Raw genomic sequence first — 15383 nt, 5'->3', positions numbered from 1 at the left:
AGAACAAAACAAAAACAGCCAAAGGGAAACTCTACAGGCACAGAGAGGAAGCTCCTGCCTCCCTGGAAGTGCAGTGTCAGGTGCTCCGGGAGCACCGCTGGGAGCTACAGAACAGGCCTGGTGACTCCTCAGAAGCAGACCGTTGGCAGTTTGCACTGGCTATTCCCACAGAACCCTACACCTTCTACTCCAAAGAAAGTGAGCCCCCACGCCTCTGCTCCATCAGACAGGAGGAGCAAGTGTGAAGGAAGAGGGAGGGAAGGCGGAGGGAGGAGGTGAGGGACGGGGGAAGTGGGGGAGGCTGGGGAACCTTGAGGAGGTCCTTGTAGAGTTCAGGATACAGCATGGCAACTTCTGACTTCACATCTTTGTCCAAAACCAGGGAGAAGACGGGAAACATGGTGTAGATGGTAGAGTACCTGGAGGAACAGCCACCACGAGACACTGCTCACCATCGTCCTCTGCGGAGGGCGACACCTCCCTTCTGCCCGCCTGTCCACTGCCAGCCCATCATGCACCACGCCCAGCTCTTAGTGCTGGAGATTCAAGATGGAAGACAGAGGTGGGAATTCGCCTGTTCCCGTCTCTATGTCACTAAACAGGACAACTGTGTGTGTTACAACAGTGCCAAAGAGGGAGGCAGGATGGGGGAGAGGGGGTAAGTGTGTGTATATGTGTGTGTGTGTATGGCGGTGTGTGGTGTGTATATGGTCTGTGGTGTGTATATGTGTGTGTGGTGTGTTTATGTGGTATGTATGTATGTGGTGTGTGTACATGGTGTGTGTGCGTATGGTATGTGTATGTAGTGTGCAGGATGTGTGTATGTGTGATATATTATGTCTGCTGTGGTGTGGGGGGTGGGGAGTATATATATGTGTGTGTATGTGTTTGTGGTGGACATGTATGTGGTGTGTATAACTCTGCCCCCCCCATCTGATAAGGGTGCTTAAGTGTTGTTAATTCGAGGAGTCTCAAAACCAGAAGCCAAGGTGCCACGGAGACTTTCTGTGCATCTCTCCCTGTGGGATGTTTTTTGGGATGTGAAAGTGAACAGCTCGTTTGCAATGACTCACCCAATGATCAGGAAACCTTGGTAGAGAGGAACGGATGCAAAGTAGAATACAGAGGAGAAGACGGCCTGCAGGGAAGGAGGGAGCTGGTGTCACTGAGAGTCACGGCACAGGCCCCATCCATGTAATGTCATGTGCCTTGTGGTCCGTACAACACCCTAGGAAGTCTGGACTATTTCATCATCTCTATGATACAGGTAAGGATATTGAGACCCAGAGAGGGTCAGGTGCTGGCCCAAGAGCACACAGCTCACTTGGGACTGGCCAGAAGCAGCAAGCACACACAGCCAGACTCAGCCTCCTCTGTGAACGTCATGCCCTGTGTGCTGGGGTTGGGAAGGCCTCACACTCAGGTCCTGAAGGCACTGTAGGGCCCTTTGGGAGTCAAGCCAGGCCCTTCCTAAGGAGCCTACATTCCCAACAGCTCAGAATTACAGCTTGTGAGGCATATTGGTCACCTTCGAGGTCAGTGTGGAAGACATTACTGTTTAGAATTTGGAAGAAATTGCATTGAATTTAGTTTTGCGATGTTCAGGATCTAACCGAGGACCTCGTACCTACTGGGTGAGCATGTCGTCACCAAGCTGTACCATATGTGGCTGACTAGTGTTTCAAATGAGAGAAGGCAGGAAGGAGTTTTGGCAGCTCTTGCTGTAGTATGTGCTTCTAACTCTGGACAACAGTGCATGCTGGGAAGACCTGCTGGGGAGCCCAAGTGCTGGCTGATGCCACCCACATGCTAACGCCTGCACATTAATGGAGGGACTGTGGCTTTCAAGTGCCTACCTCCTAGGACAGCAGTTCTCAACCTGGAGGTCAGGACCCCTTTAGAGGTCATAGCAGACACACACATTGTAATTCCTAGCAGAAGCAAAACTATAGTTATGAGGTAGCAACCAAATAATTCTACGACCGGGGGCCACCACAACACAAGGCACTCACTCTATTGAGGGATTGCAGCATTGGGGAAGTTGAGCACCACTGTCCTAGTATAAGCCAAGGAATGCTGGGAGTGCTAAGTGAAGGCCATTTGTAAAAATGTACCTGGGCCAGGGATGGTGGCACACACTGTGATCCCTGCATTTCGGAAGTGGAGGCAGGGAGATGGAGGTTCACAGTCAGTCTCTGCTATAGAAAGAGTTTGAGGCCAGCCCAGGATACACAAGACCCAGGATCAAAAACCAAACTAAACCAAACCAAAACCAAAACCAAACAAAAACAAAATACAAACCAAAACCAAAACTCCTTAACACCAAAAGAAGCAGAACCTTTGCGGCAGCCGGGCAAGCCAAGCGCTTTTCCCTGTACTAAGGCGCAGAGCGAAGGCCTACAGAAAGCGCCACTAGCTGTAGTACCGCTGAACTCCACAGCCACAGGAAGCCTGGCTCCTCTGATACACTTTCACAACCTCACCATGGGGGAAGTCACCTTCCAGTGGCTTCTCATCCAGCTGGACTGCACTTTGTACACCCGCCTCAGAGCGCCTCCCCACACGCCGGCCCCTTTCGCCAGCCATCAAGCCAGCATTTAGATACGGGTGCTCGCAGGAAATAAACACACTTGTCTTGTTCATCAGAGATCATTATGGCAAGGCTGTCTCGGACAGGGGCTAAAGCTCCTCCAGAGCACAATGGACGGGGCCAGCTCGCTTCAGAACCTTCCAGAACCTTTGAGTGGATACAGTGGGAATGCCTAGGTACTGCAGATGCTAGCCCGTCTGTCTGCTTTTGTGAATGTGCTCAAGGACGTGATCATTAATCTCCCGGTGATTAAAACCACGGCCTGCCTGGTCCCGTTGGTGAATTAGCATAACTGTCTGATGGTGGATTAGCATAAATTAAAAGTACAGAGCAGCCTGATGATCCTCAGCAGCTGTGCAGCTTCAGAACCCCTCCCCCTCTCCGCAATGGGCCCGGGAGGGGCTCTCCCACGTGAGGCAGGCCAGGCGCCTCTCGCATGGGGAGCTGCCTTCCATGAACAGCCACACACCTTTCCTACAAACTATGTGTATGTGTGTGTGTGTGTGTGTGTGTGTGTGCGCATGCATATGTGCCTGCATTTACTGTGTGTGCACATGTCCATGTGCCTTTGAGCTTTCTACAGAACTGGAATGAACAGAGGTCAAAGGGCAACAGTGGAAGTCAGTTCTCTCCTCCCACCTCTTGGGTTCTGGGATTGAAACATCCTCAGGCTTGGCAGCAGGCTCCTTTACCCACTCAGCTACCTTGCCAGCCTGCCCTACATTCATGCACTGTCCTGCTGGGTTTTACTGATGATGGTGAAGATGCCTTCAGCTTGAACTCTTGTTTTCCAAGTGCCAAGTTCAAGGGCACGACAGATCCTACCAGTTCACTTCACAGGTGGAAAGGTCAGCCTGAATCCGGGAATGGCGTGTCCATGGCCCTTACGGGTCCTCAGTGGCAAAGGCAAAAAGAGACAGGACTCAAATATTCTTAGCACCAAACTCAAGTATTTCAACGTAAGGCCTGCAGAGGGGCTGGGGTCGGAAACCCTTTTCCTGCAAGGTTTGAGTCTGCAGGGCAGGCCATGTTGTATCTCCCTAGAATGAACAGACTTCACGCTGATTCAACCTTGGCCTTTCTACCTATAAAATGGGCTTGGCTAGTGTAAGGAAGATAGGATTACTGACTACATTACAAACACTTAGCCAGGGTATAAGAAGCACTCAAGAAAGGTGAGTTAAAACCAGGGGTGGTGGCACCTGACTGTAATCCAGCACTTAGGCTGAGGCAGGAGGATCACATACTTGCACACACACTAGCCTGGGTTACTAAGTAAGACCCTGTCTCAAACACCACATTTATTCTTCTGATGTGGTCGCCAGCCCTTGGCCCTGCTGCACACAGAAAACAGGAGCCAAACTATTTGTCTGACCACCTCTCCCTCTGGGGGGGGTGGAGGGTTGGCTAAATGCTGTCAGCTGGGGTGTGGCCAGGTGGGGGGTCACAACTCCAAAGCACTGCTGTCCAACTGCTGGGTTTTCTATGATAGTGACTGTCACAGGCACCTGGGCATGAGACTAACTGCCACCCACCTGGGCAATTTGCCCATGTGTACCAGTGCAGAGGTACCAGCTGCTCACCCACCTGGGCAATGTGCCCGTGTGTATACACAAAAAAGTTGGAGCTGCCTGCTCACCCGGGCAGTGCACCTGTGTGTAACTGTGAAGAAGTACCAGCTGCAACCCACCTGCCTGCCGTGCCTGCATGCATCTGTCTGTAAGAACTGTCAGCTGCCACCCACCTGCACGGTGTGCCTGTCTGCACCTGTGAAAGATGCCAGCTGCTTGCCTACCTGGGTGCCACGCCCATGTGAATAGGTAGCAGCTGCCGCCCACCTGGGTGTCTGTGCACACATACGAGGCGGTGACTCTGGGAGGGACCAGTGGCCCGCACCTGGGTGTCTGTGCACACATACGAGTTGGTGACTCTGGGAGGGACCAGCGGCCGCGTACCTGCATGGTACTGATGCAGAGGCTCCTGTGGATCACAAACTGACTGAGGGCTGCCGAGCGCTTGTAGCTGTTCCGTCCGTGCACCATGAGTAAGCGGCCGAGATGCTTGAACTGGGTGACGGAGAAGTCTGCAGCCAGCGAAGCCTGCTTTCCTTCCTGCAATCGGCACACAGAGGTCAGGGCGCGTTCCTCTTTTTAATTGAAACAACTGGGACATGACAAGGAGACCTTTGAAGACGTTCAATAAGGAGACTCTCTGGTTTCAGGCTACTCGCAGTTGGTGGTCCAAGTCAAATTTGATTTAAAAAAGAGGAATTTATTTAAATAGAAAACATACTAAATCACGGATAGTTGTAATTTGGAGGTCAGATGAATGCCGTATTAAGTTCACCTCCACCCCCAGTGGCTATGAGAAGCAGGGGTGGGGGTGGGGTCATCCAATAGGTGCTTTATGACATTTAGGGCCCTGAAGGGTAGAACACAGGGAAAGCCGAATGCCAATCACAGGGGTAGAATATTCTGGAATGATTCTGCATGCTCATGGATGTGGAGACAGCTCACAGTGCACTCACACAGTGGCATTCGTGTTTCCAAAGGCAGGTGTTTGACACTGGTATGGAAAGAGCGGGACGTCGGTGCCTAACCAAGTGACCCAGAAGATACACCCCACACGCCCCACCCCTGACCTAACTAACACTCTTGCCACATGGGCCACTCAGAGTGAGCTGACCCAAGGACTCACTGATGTTCTGAATACTTCAGAAACATCAATGGAGGGCCGGCAAGGCGGCTCAGCAGGTAGAAAAGCACTTGCTGCCGAGCCTGACAATCAGGGTCTGAGCCCCGGGATGCATGTGACAGATGGAGAGAACGGAGTCTCACAAACTGTCCTCTAACTTTCACGTGAGCGCTGGGCCACGCACACGCATACACATGTACTCACATATAAATAAATAAATAAATAAATAAATAAATAAATAAATAAATAAATAAATGCAGTCTGTATCGACGGCATAAATATCAAACACTTCTCAAAAAAATATAAAAAAAGATCAGAGAAGTGTTTTACATTAGAGAAGATTAAAGAGACACGCACGCACGCTAATAAGGGGAACTCAGGGCCTTGATTATTTCCTGGAGCTTCTTTTGTTCTTAAGCTACAAAGACATTTTGGGGACAATCGGGCAAAATGCCCATGAATCATTAGGTCAGCATTACATCTGAGGCCCGGGGCTGGGTGGGTGGGGTAGGAGGGTAGAGCACAGCTGCTGTGCTGATGCAGGGGGATGCTACTTCTTAAGGCCCCTGGGAAGTATTTCATGTGAAATGTATGCAATCTACTTTCAAAAGGTCCCGAGGAAGAGAGTGGACATCGGGGCAGCGGGAAGGAAGGGAGGGTCAAATGGAGCTCACTGCCAGAGCGCAAATTTTTCCAACAAATGATATTTTAAAATATGTATAATTAGAGTGTGTGTGCCTGTGTGCATGTGCTTTCATGTGTGTGTGGACATGTGTGCATGTGCGTGTGTACTTGAGTGTACAGCTATGCATGCCCATGCATATGCATGTGTATATGTGTGCATGTGCACACACATGTGTGCTTATGTATGTGTGCATATGTGTGTACAGCCATGTATGCCCATGCATACGCATGTGTATATGTGTGCATGTGCACACACACGTGTGCTTATGTATGTGTGCATGTGTGTGCATGTGTGTGTATGTGTGTACAGCCATGTATGCCCATGCATACGCATGTGTATATGTGTGCATGTGCACACACATGTGTGTGCACATGTGTATGTGTGTACTTGAGTGTATAGCTATGCATGCCCATGCATACATATGCATGCTCCCTCCAGGGCAGGACACTGAGCGTCTTCCCTCCCCCTCTCCATGGAACTGCACTGACCCAGGGCCTCAGAGAAGCAGAAACCTGCAGGTTAGGCCAGGCTGGTGGTCCAGTGAGCTCTGGGGACCCACCAGTCTCCAGCCCCCAGTGTTAGAGATAAAGGTGCACCTGAACTTGCTCAGTGTTTTATGTGGGTGCAGGAGATGTGACCCCAGGTCCCCACACTTGCAGCACAAGCTGTCTCACCCACGAAGCCACACCCCCAGGTCAAGGTGATACTTTTTCTCAAAACAGAAAGTCACAGCACTGAGTTTTGCTGAACTGGGAGCAAAGCCTTTGAGCCGGACCCCAGCACCGGTCCTCATCACTCGGGATGAGTCCCGCAGCTGTAGGAAGGGTGCAGCTGAGGACAGCTCAGAGACGACAGCCTTGAAAACAAGTCTGCTCCTGGGCATGGAGCTGGTGGTGTAAAAGCACAGGCAATGAGAGATTTCAAAAAAAAATAATAATAAATTAGACTGAGGGTTAGAAGTGAGTGCTGTCCCTGTCTCTGCTGGAGAAAGGAATCCAAGATGTAGCCGACTGAAGCAGGCTGACTGATGGAGTGTGTGGTGTGTTGTAAATTTAAAAGTATACACGAAAATAACACATACACATGGGTAAAGTATGTGTAGACGGTGTCTATGACAAACGTGCACACGCCCCTAAGCAGCACTGCTTGTAAAGTACTTCAGAAGACTAGCCAGCGTTACTAGTCTAGTACAAGAGGAAGGGTGGGCCTACCTTAAATTATTTGTCTCCACTGTGCCGAGTACTCACTGCTTTTATAAGGTGAAACCCGAAGGCATCACAATATCATTTTTAACAGGAGGGAAAACGCTTTATCTGTATCTAGCAACCAATAAAAGGATTCTCTGAAACTCAGGTGTCTTCAGAGATTTGTTTTATCTTTAATTCTCTGCGTGTGTCTGTGCGTGGGAGTAGGAATGTGCACCAGATCACACACTCCCTGGAGGCCAGAAGAGGGCTCCATATTCCCTCCCTGGAGCTGGAGTTACAGGGCCCGAGGGTGTGAGGTGTGGGTGCTGGGAACCAAAGGCAGTCTTCTGCAGCAGCACACACACTCTTAACCATGCCTGAGCGCCTCTCTGCCCTGCGTCTCCCCCAGCCCCCACCTCCTTTTTGATTTTCTGAGTTAGGGTCTTGCTCTGTGAGCTGTGGCTGGCTGGAACTGGCCACAACTCTCCGGCCTCTACATCTTGAGCACTGGAATCAGAGACGTGAGCCACCACAGCTGGCTCAGTTGTGCTTCTTAAACCTACACTTAAGAGATCTGTACAGACTCCGGATACAAAGGCTCCCGGGAACCACATGAAGACAGTGTGGTGGGACGAGTCTCAGAGGAGCAGGAGAAACAGGAGTTCATGGTCACCCTCAGCAGCCCGGAATACCTGAGACCCCGCTTCAAATAAAAGAGCGGACGCCCACGCTCACCTTGCCCTCCACGCCCACGCCGCAGTCGGATTCCTGAATCATGCTGACGTCATTGCCTCCGTCCCCTGTACAGCACACAGAACAGAAAGGAGAGGTAGGAATGTGGAGACGTGAGAGAGACGGCTCACACGCGGCGTTCTCAGAGTAACATCCACGTCTTGCCTTTCACTGAGTGTAGACTATGTCCCGCACAACGAATGCAGCCACCCTCAAAAGAGGTTGTGTCGGAAACTAGGTGGCTTGCCAGGGTCAAACGCTAAGCAGTGGCAGTGGTTGACATCTACAATCACCACAGGCCCCTCCTCTCAAGAGGACTGTGTATGGCTTCTGCCGGTGGTAACCGGCCCACGGGCGTCCCCAGTCTTTGCACACATGGGTGAGAAGGCTGCCACCACCATCCCCATCCTGCTGAGGGGGAAAATGAAGGCCCAAGCGGGTAAAGGCAGCCACCGAGTGATAACCAGTCAGGGACCATAGGGTTGAGAGAGTTGAACCCGGGTCTGAACTTCAGCATGGGGTCCCGCAGCCTCTGGAATGCCACGGCCATCTGCCACTGCAGAGATCCTTCCCTTTAGGCACCTTTGTCTCCTTTCTCTCAAGGGACAGAGTAACAGGAGCCACAGAGGGGAAGCTAGCGTCTATGGCCTAAGCCAAGAGGCCTGGGAGTCCGAACTCATAGCAGCAGGACTCAGGCTCCTTGTGAAAGGTAAGCTCAGGGCATCTGCAGGACAGGATGTCACAGGACAGGGCCAGCAGGACAGGGCCTTGGGCAGTTGACTGCCACCACCCAAGCAAGCCTGACCACAGCTCAGGCGTGCTCCTCCTTCCTAGGGGCACTCTACCACCCAGGCAAACTTACCTACTGCACAGGTGAGCTTCCCCGTGCGTTCCTGGAGCAGTCGAACGATCTGGGCCTTCTGGGTGGGGGCACAGCGGCAACACACCACAGCTGGGCACTGGCAGGCCAGTTCCATGAACTCGTACTCGTAGTACTTGAGGCAAACCTGGCCAAGAGGTGTGGTCACGAGCAGGGCCCACGTGGGGTCAGACAATACCACCACCTTCCTGAAGCCCACGGCAGAAGAGGTACCCCGCTGTCAGTGCCCAGCGCTCACCTCCAGAGAGTCTCCAGAGATGACCAGGGCACAATCATGCTTCCTGCGGAAGGCATTCAGCTCAAGGTGTGCCTCCCCACGGTTGGTCACCTGAAAGGGGACAGAGGTGGGGAAGGTTCGGCTCTCTGGAAATGGCCAGATACGATGAACACTGGCCTATAAGACTGTACAGACAGTGTCCTTCCTTCTCATCACCAGCTATAACTAAAGGATGCTGTGGGCCCAGGAGCCTGTTTGTATGACTCTCAAAAGCCTTTGCCACTTTCCAAGGACTAAAACCTGCTGCTCACAGTCCGATGGGACAGGGGCCATGAGGACCCCCTGAATTTACTCTCAACCTTCCACCTCGGGGAGACTGAAGCCAGGACATGTTTATCAGTCAGAAGCCGTGCAACCAGAGCCCTGAAGAGTAGCCCTGGGGCGCCAGGCATCTGTATCACTTTTAACCACAGATGCTGCTGTAGGCTTTGGCCAGCATGCTTGGTTACTGGCAATGTCAAAGCAGCTCTGAGACCTAACTTTCTTCTGCTCCCCAAAGCAGAGCAAAACCACCCAAAAAAGGTCAGAGTTCGAGGCTGTGTGGTGGAGTTCCACAGCACCAGCTGAAGAGATGCTCGCCTGGGCCCTTAGCCTCAGTAACCTACACAACCGTAGGAGGCCACCAGTGGCTGCTCCCCCTCCCTTTAGAGGCTCACTCCAGGTTATAAGACAAATGCAAACACAGGGGCCCAGCACGATGCTTTACCAGTCGGAAGACATGGATGTCTTGGTTTCTGGTCACCAGATGTGCGTTCTTGGCTGTGCATGTGGCAGTCTCTAGCTTGTCCCCCGTTAGCATCCAAACCTGAAATCACGGCAAGCAAACAGTCCTGAGGGTTGGGGTTCTGAAGCTGATCTGTCCCTTGGGGCAGTGAGGTTCCCAAGAACACCAAACTCCCTGAGACTCAGAGTCCCTTTGATCCCCAGGGACAGCCCACCATAGGGCTTGGGGGGTGGGGCTACTGATAGGTGGAACAAGGGCTGAAAGAAAGAGCCAGTTGGAATGGGATGTGGTGGGGCACAAGTATAATCCTCAGGAGGCTGAGGCAGGAGGATTGCTATAAATTTGGGGCTAGCCTAGGCTACATATCAAGACCACCCACATCCTCAAAAACAAACAAAAAAACAATAAAATAAAAGTGGACTGTTGGCAGTAGATACATTAGTAAATGTCTGACAGAGGCAGGAGGGTTGTGAGTTCAAGACCAACATGGACTACATTTCAAGAGCTAAACAACTGAAGCGACCTGCTGCACAGTGGCTGGTGCAGGGAAGAGAATGAGCAATGTGGGGCGAGCAGTGGGACGGTGTTCTGGAAGACACGGACGGAGTGCTCTGTGCCCCACGGAGCCGTGTCTCTCACGGGACGATGGGAGGAATCCAGAGACAGGTACCTAAGACCCTGAGGCTCCAGTGCCGGCTGCGTTGCCTCACAGGGTGAGCCCTGCAGAGCAGGACCAGTGTTCCTGGCTCAGTTTCTGTGTCTGTCCAAAGGCTGGTACAGGCTTGAACCTCAGTTCTCAGTGGCCAAAGAGGCCCCTCTTGCCTCAAACAGGGAACAGGAAAACCCTGTCCACACAGTGGCAACAGACCCTTCACTTGTGGGTGGAACAGTGTTGAGGAAGAGAACCTGGGGACAAATATGACCACATAAAGTAGAATGCTACAGCCCCAGAAGGGCACGGCTTAGACTCCCCAGTGTGGCAGTACGAGGCCTGCCTCAAGGGACCCAACTGGTCCTGATGGCCACGTCCATACGGTAAGCTTCCAAGCTGGTACATGGGTGCTGATCCACAGGGACACACACACACACACACACACACGCACATATGCATACACGCAGGCATGCACGCACACACGCACACTGTGTGAGGCCGGCCTGCCACTCAGTGTCCACTTGTTACTGTAGAACCACCGTCTCCTCTCCTCGCCTATCCCTGTTCTTTTGAAGATGTATTTTTATTTATATGTATGAGTGTTTTGCATGTGTGTAGACCTATGAACTATGAGTCCCACGGAGGCCAGAGGAGGGCATGGAGTCCTCTGGGATTGACAGCCATGTGGTTGCCAGGAACTGAACTGGGGTCCTCTTGGGGAGCAGTCAGTAAAGTCTGCGAATGCAGCTGTGGCCACATTATGGTGAGATGGAGGAGGGTAGACCCCATGTGACAGTGGTCCCGTAAGACTGCAATGAAGCCGAGACTCTCCTGGCACAGAGCAGCACAGGAGTCAGAGTGATGTCAGGACCCAGCACACTCTAACGGGCAGCTAGTGCTACAGTGGGCACACTTACTGCCTTCAGTCACATATGGCGCTTACTAACTGAACATGTAAGAACACAGCTTATGTGAGGCACTATGCCCCTGTTAGAGCATGCTCCTCAACTTCACAGAGAGTTGACTGTATGGCCAGATGCAGTCGCCTCATCTGTCTGTGCTGTGTCTGCTGACAGGCTGGGGAGGCAGCTCGGCAGGTAAGAGCGTTTGCCGTGTCAGCACCACAGAGGGAGCCGAGTGTAGTCCTGCATGCCCCTAACCTCAGTGCTGGGGTCAAAGGCAGAGACAGGAGGGTCCCTGGGCCTGTCAGTAGGCAGTCAGCCTCCAGGGTCAGCAAGAGAGACTGTCTTAAGGGAGTATGGTGGGGAGTGACAGAGGAAAATGCCCCATGTCCTCCTCTGTGTCTACATACCCATAATTGCACCCACACACATCCACAGACACATACCACACACAGATACCACACTCACACATGCACATATACACACACCACACACACAGATGCACACACGAATGCAGATACACATATGTGCATATATGCGTGTGGACACACACATACCACACTCACACATATACATACCACACACACACATACCACACACCACTCACATGTGCATATACACACACTATACACACACATGCACATACACACACACATGTGAGGGTGCATGCATACATAAGCATACACATACACACAGGCCACACACACATGCTCTTGAGCACACACGTGTGCACAGACACACATACCACACTTACATGCCACCCTGAGGGCTAGGCTGTGGCTAGTACTGGGTAGTGCTTGCCTATCGCGCATAGACCCCTGAGGTCCATCCCCAGGACCACATAAAAACAGACACACAAGTACAATCCCAGCACTCAGGACAAAGTGGGAGAGTCAGGAGTTTGGGGGCATCCTGGGCTACATACGTCCTCTGAGCAATGGCCTGGACCTTTAGAATCAAGTGCACTCTCGGGCACTCCCTCAGGGGCTCACTGGTCCTCAGACGCCCTCTACTGGCCCTGCAGAATAGCTGTCTGGATTGTTTCTGGCCCGACGGCAGCTTAATATAGAAGTTTCACTCCTCTTGTGGGGTGGACGTTCCTTTCGCACTGGGCCAGGGCAACAGCCAGCCACTAGCCCCAGTCATTCAACTGAATCGCACTGTGCAGCTGGATACAGGGCTGCTCTGAGTGACTAGGAGACAGCTGCCCCTGACCTTCAGGGAGAGGCCCTGTGAGGAGGCAGCCAGGAGAAGCATAGCCATGTAAGCCGGTCTCCCAAGCCACACCATCAAGGGTGGGGTGCTCTGGTTTGCCCTTCCGCCTCCCATCTCTTCTTTCACTTCTTCACTTTATCCCAGGCTGGCCCTGAACTTGAGATGCTACCACTGACTCCCATGTGCTGAGATGCCCGGCATGGGGCACCAGGACCGGCCTTCGGCCAACGTCTTGCTGAAGGTCTGAGCGCTGCCGCCGGACCCGGCCGGGCTGTCTCAGGGGCGGCCCTACCTTGATGCCAGCATTGCGCAGCGTCTCCAGCGTGGGCCTGACGTCGGCCTGCAGCTGGTCCTCCACGCCCGTCAGGCATAGCAGCTCCATCTCCATCTCCAGGCTCTCGATCACCGTGGCCACCTTCAGAGAGCGGTCGTGCACACTCAGCTTGGCCTGGACGTAACGGGCCTGGGGAATGAAGAGGTGAGGCTGCAGCAAACTGCCGTGCCGCCCTGGTTGGCAGGGCCTCCTGAAGATGACTGACTCCAGCCTGACCCTTTTACTCCCTTTATCTGGCAGTGAAGGCTAAGAGAAGCCTGGACTCCCCTCCCGGGGCTGCATGGACAGTCATAGCATGTACCCATGGAAGAAACCTGACACACAATGTCTTATAAACACAACTGAGGGACAGGAACAAGCCTTTGCTGGGGACGGGCAAAGACTATAGAATGCATGTCACCGTGTGCCAGATACCGGGGACACGGGCATTAGCCAGACAGGGGAAGATAACCTACAGATGAAAGAACAATCAGCAGAACAGAGGCGGAACACAGCTCAAACCTGCTGGTTTTATAGCATGAGGTTGGCTGGCTCATGGCTCAAGTCAGTCATCTCTGCACTCAGGAAGCTGAGGCAGGAGGATTCCAGGCCAACCTGGGCTACAAGCAAAACCCTGTTGTGAAACAGTAATGAGACAGAGACAGACAGATAAGACAGTCAGTCAGAGGCAGGGCAGGAGGTGAAGAACAGGTGATCTATTTCAAACCTTCCTAAAATAGGTGATGACGAAGGTTTGGTCACACAAAGATGAACGGAAAGTGATGGGTAGTATGGGAAGGCTTCTTGGAGAGGCAGCGTGTGAGCATAAAGTGAAGAGGTGGGCCATGAGTGAGCCAAATGGCATGTGCAAAGGCCCTGCGCTAATAGGGAAGCTGGTGTGCTCAAAAAGACCAAGTCAGAGTGGAAGAGCGAGAAGGTGTGTCTCTAGGAGAGGTGACTGAGGAGGCGGATCAGGGATGAAAGGCAAAGGTCTCACAAGCCACTTACTTCAAAGTCTTGGTACTGCTCCTCTGTGAGGGACTTCTTGGCCACCACCAGCACACGCAGTCCCTCCCGGGCCATGTTGCCACACTGCAAGGCAGAGAGTGATCAGATCAGCAGGGAGCTGTGCAGAAGCTCGGGTCTGAGACTGGCCCAGGGAAGCGAAGCCAGACACTGCTCTCCCCTAGAGCTAGATAGTTCAGAGCCAAGCTTCCAGCTGGAACAGCGGAGGGGCAAGCGGGAGCCTCGCGCACGTGTGTGGGTTTCCGTGGCCAGCGGAGCGTGTTCCAGAGCCCAGATCCACGCTGTAAGGTTACACACAAGCGTGGCTGGCTGGCTGACCAAAACCACGGCTGTGCTGCCACTGCTCCTGCGTGCACCCCCAAACATGGGTACCACAAATCATTTCAACAGGCTGAACATGCTGAAGCACAGCCCCATGGGAGAGACACCCAGGCCTGTCGTTCATCTGTGTGCCCCTCCTGGCCCTGTAACATCATTGCTGAATGGCAGGTGTGAGCACCAGCCTGAAGCGGAGGGATGGCCTGCTAACATCTGCCAGCGCTCCTCCCTCCAAGGCCGGCAGTGCTATGCGGTTTTACTCACTGGCCCCTGAGAGTCTCGGCCCCTATGGTACAGGCTCCCAGGACCCTTTCTCCACTCGCTCCCCCAGGCTTACCTCTTCCTCCAGCCAGTCATTGTACTGGACGATGCCGGCCATGACCACGTCCGCTCCCTTCATGTAGAACGTGATTTCCCCCGTGGACTCATCCTGGAAAGAGGGACAGGAAGTGAGGAGCTTGCTGGTGAACACTGGTCCCCAGGTCTCACTTGCTTCCTGTGACAGGCAGTGTGCGGAGTGCTTTAAAGAGCCCAGCGCTTTTAAATGGTTTTTTATACATATTTTGAATTAATTTATTGATGTTTATATGCACAGGTGTTCTGCTTCCGTGTATGTCTGAGTACTACATCTACGTCTGGAGTCCTTGGAGACCGGAAGAGCGCACCGGGTCCCCTGGGATTGGAATTACGGATGGTTCCGATCTCCATGTGGGTGGTGGGAATTGAACTCGTGTCCCCTGGAAGAGAAATCAGTGAATGCCCTTACGGCTCCAGCATCTCTCTAGCCTCCCAGAGGTTTTTGCACTTGGCCAAAGATAAAACATCAAGTGGGAAGGGGTGGCTCACTCAGGGGCGGAGGCCACAGGAGGCAGAAGCAAGCTCAGCTGGGAGCATTTGGAAAATTGATAAGTGATAAAGCAAGATCGAAGAGAACCAAGACTTTGTTTGGGAAGTCGTTGCCATTCCGACTAGACCGACCCACACGACCCACTCGCAGGAGCCTGGTTCAATTGTACCCACGGGCTGTGCAGTGGCAGCCGACTGTGCTCCATAAACAATAGGGAGACGGAATACACGGTTCAGGGTCCTGCACACCTCAGACGGTTGGCATTTGGGGCCATCCTGGACCTTCACCCCTCCCCCACCCCCTCTCCCACCAGCAGCCAGGACCTACTCTCCCTCCCCCCC

General features: G+C 52.9%; 1 protein-coding gene across 4 annotated transcripts in view; it reads right to left on the bottom strand.

The window, feature by feature from the left end:
- Atp9a (ATPase phospholipid transporting 9A (putative)) overlaps positions 1-15383 on the bottom strand; it is a 106887-nt gene that overhangs the window by 5168 nt on the left and 86336 nt on the right. For all 4 annotated transcript variants that reach the window (XM_028769539.1, XM_028769536.1, XM_028769538.1 and 1 more), the window contains 10 exons: positions 14533-14625; positions 13860-13943; positions 12831-13001; positions 9752-9850; positions 9007-9096; positions 8751-8895; positions 7892-7956; positions 4546-4701; positions 1074-1138; positions 311-419 (listed from right to left, as the gene is read on the bottom strand). In XM_028769539.1, the coding sequence (XP_028625372.1) occupies positions 311-419; positions 1074-1138; positions 4546-4701; positions 7892-7956; positions 8751-8895; positions 9007-9096; positions 9752-9850; positions 12831-13001; positions 13860-13943; positions 14533-14625 (1077 nt within the window). The remainder of the gene's footprint in view (positions 1-310; positions 420-1073; positions 1139-4545; positions 4702-7891; positions 7957-8750; positions 8896-9006; positions 9097-9751; positions 9851-12830; positions 13002-13859; positions 13944-14532; positions 14626-15383) is intronic.

Source organism: Grammomys surdaster, unplaced genomic scaffold (assembly GCF_004785775.1).
Source record: "Grammomys surdaster isolate TR1022 unplaced genomic scaffold, NIH_TR_1.0 193, whole genome shotgun sequence".
In the NCBI taxonomy this organism is placed as follows: Eukaryota; Metazoa; Chordata; class Mammalia; order Rodentia; family Muridae; genus Grammomys; species Grammomys surdaster.
The sequence above is the reverse complement of the archived record's forward strand: the minus strand, read 5'-3'. Positions and strand labels throughout refer to the sequence as shown.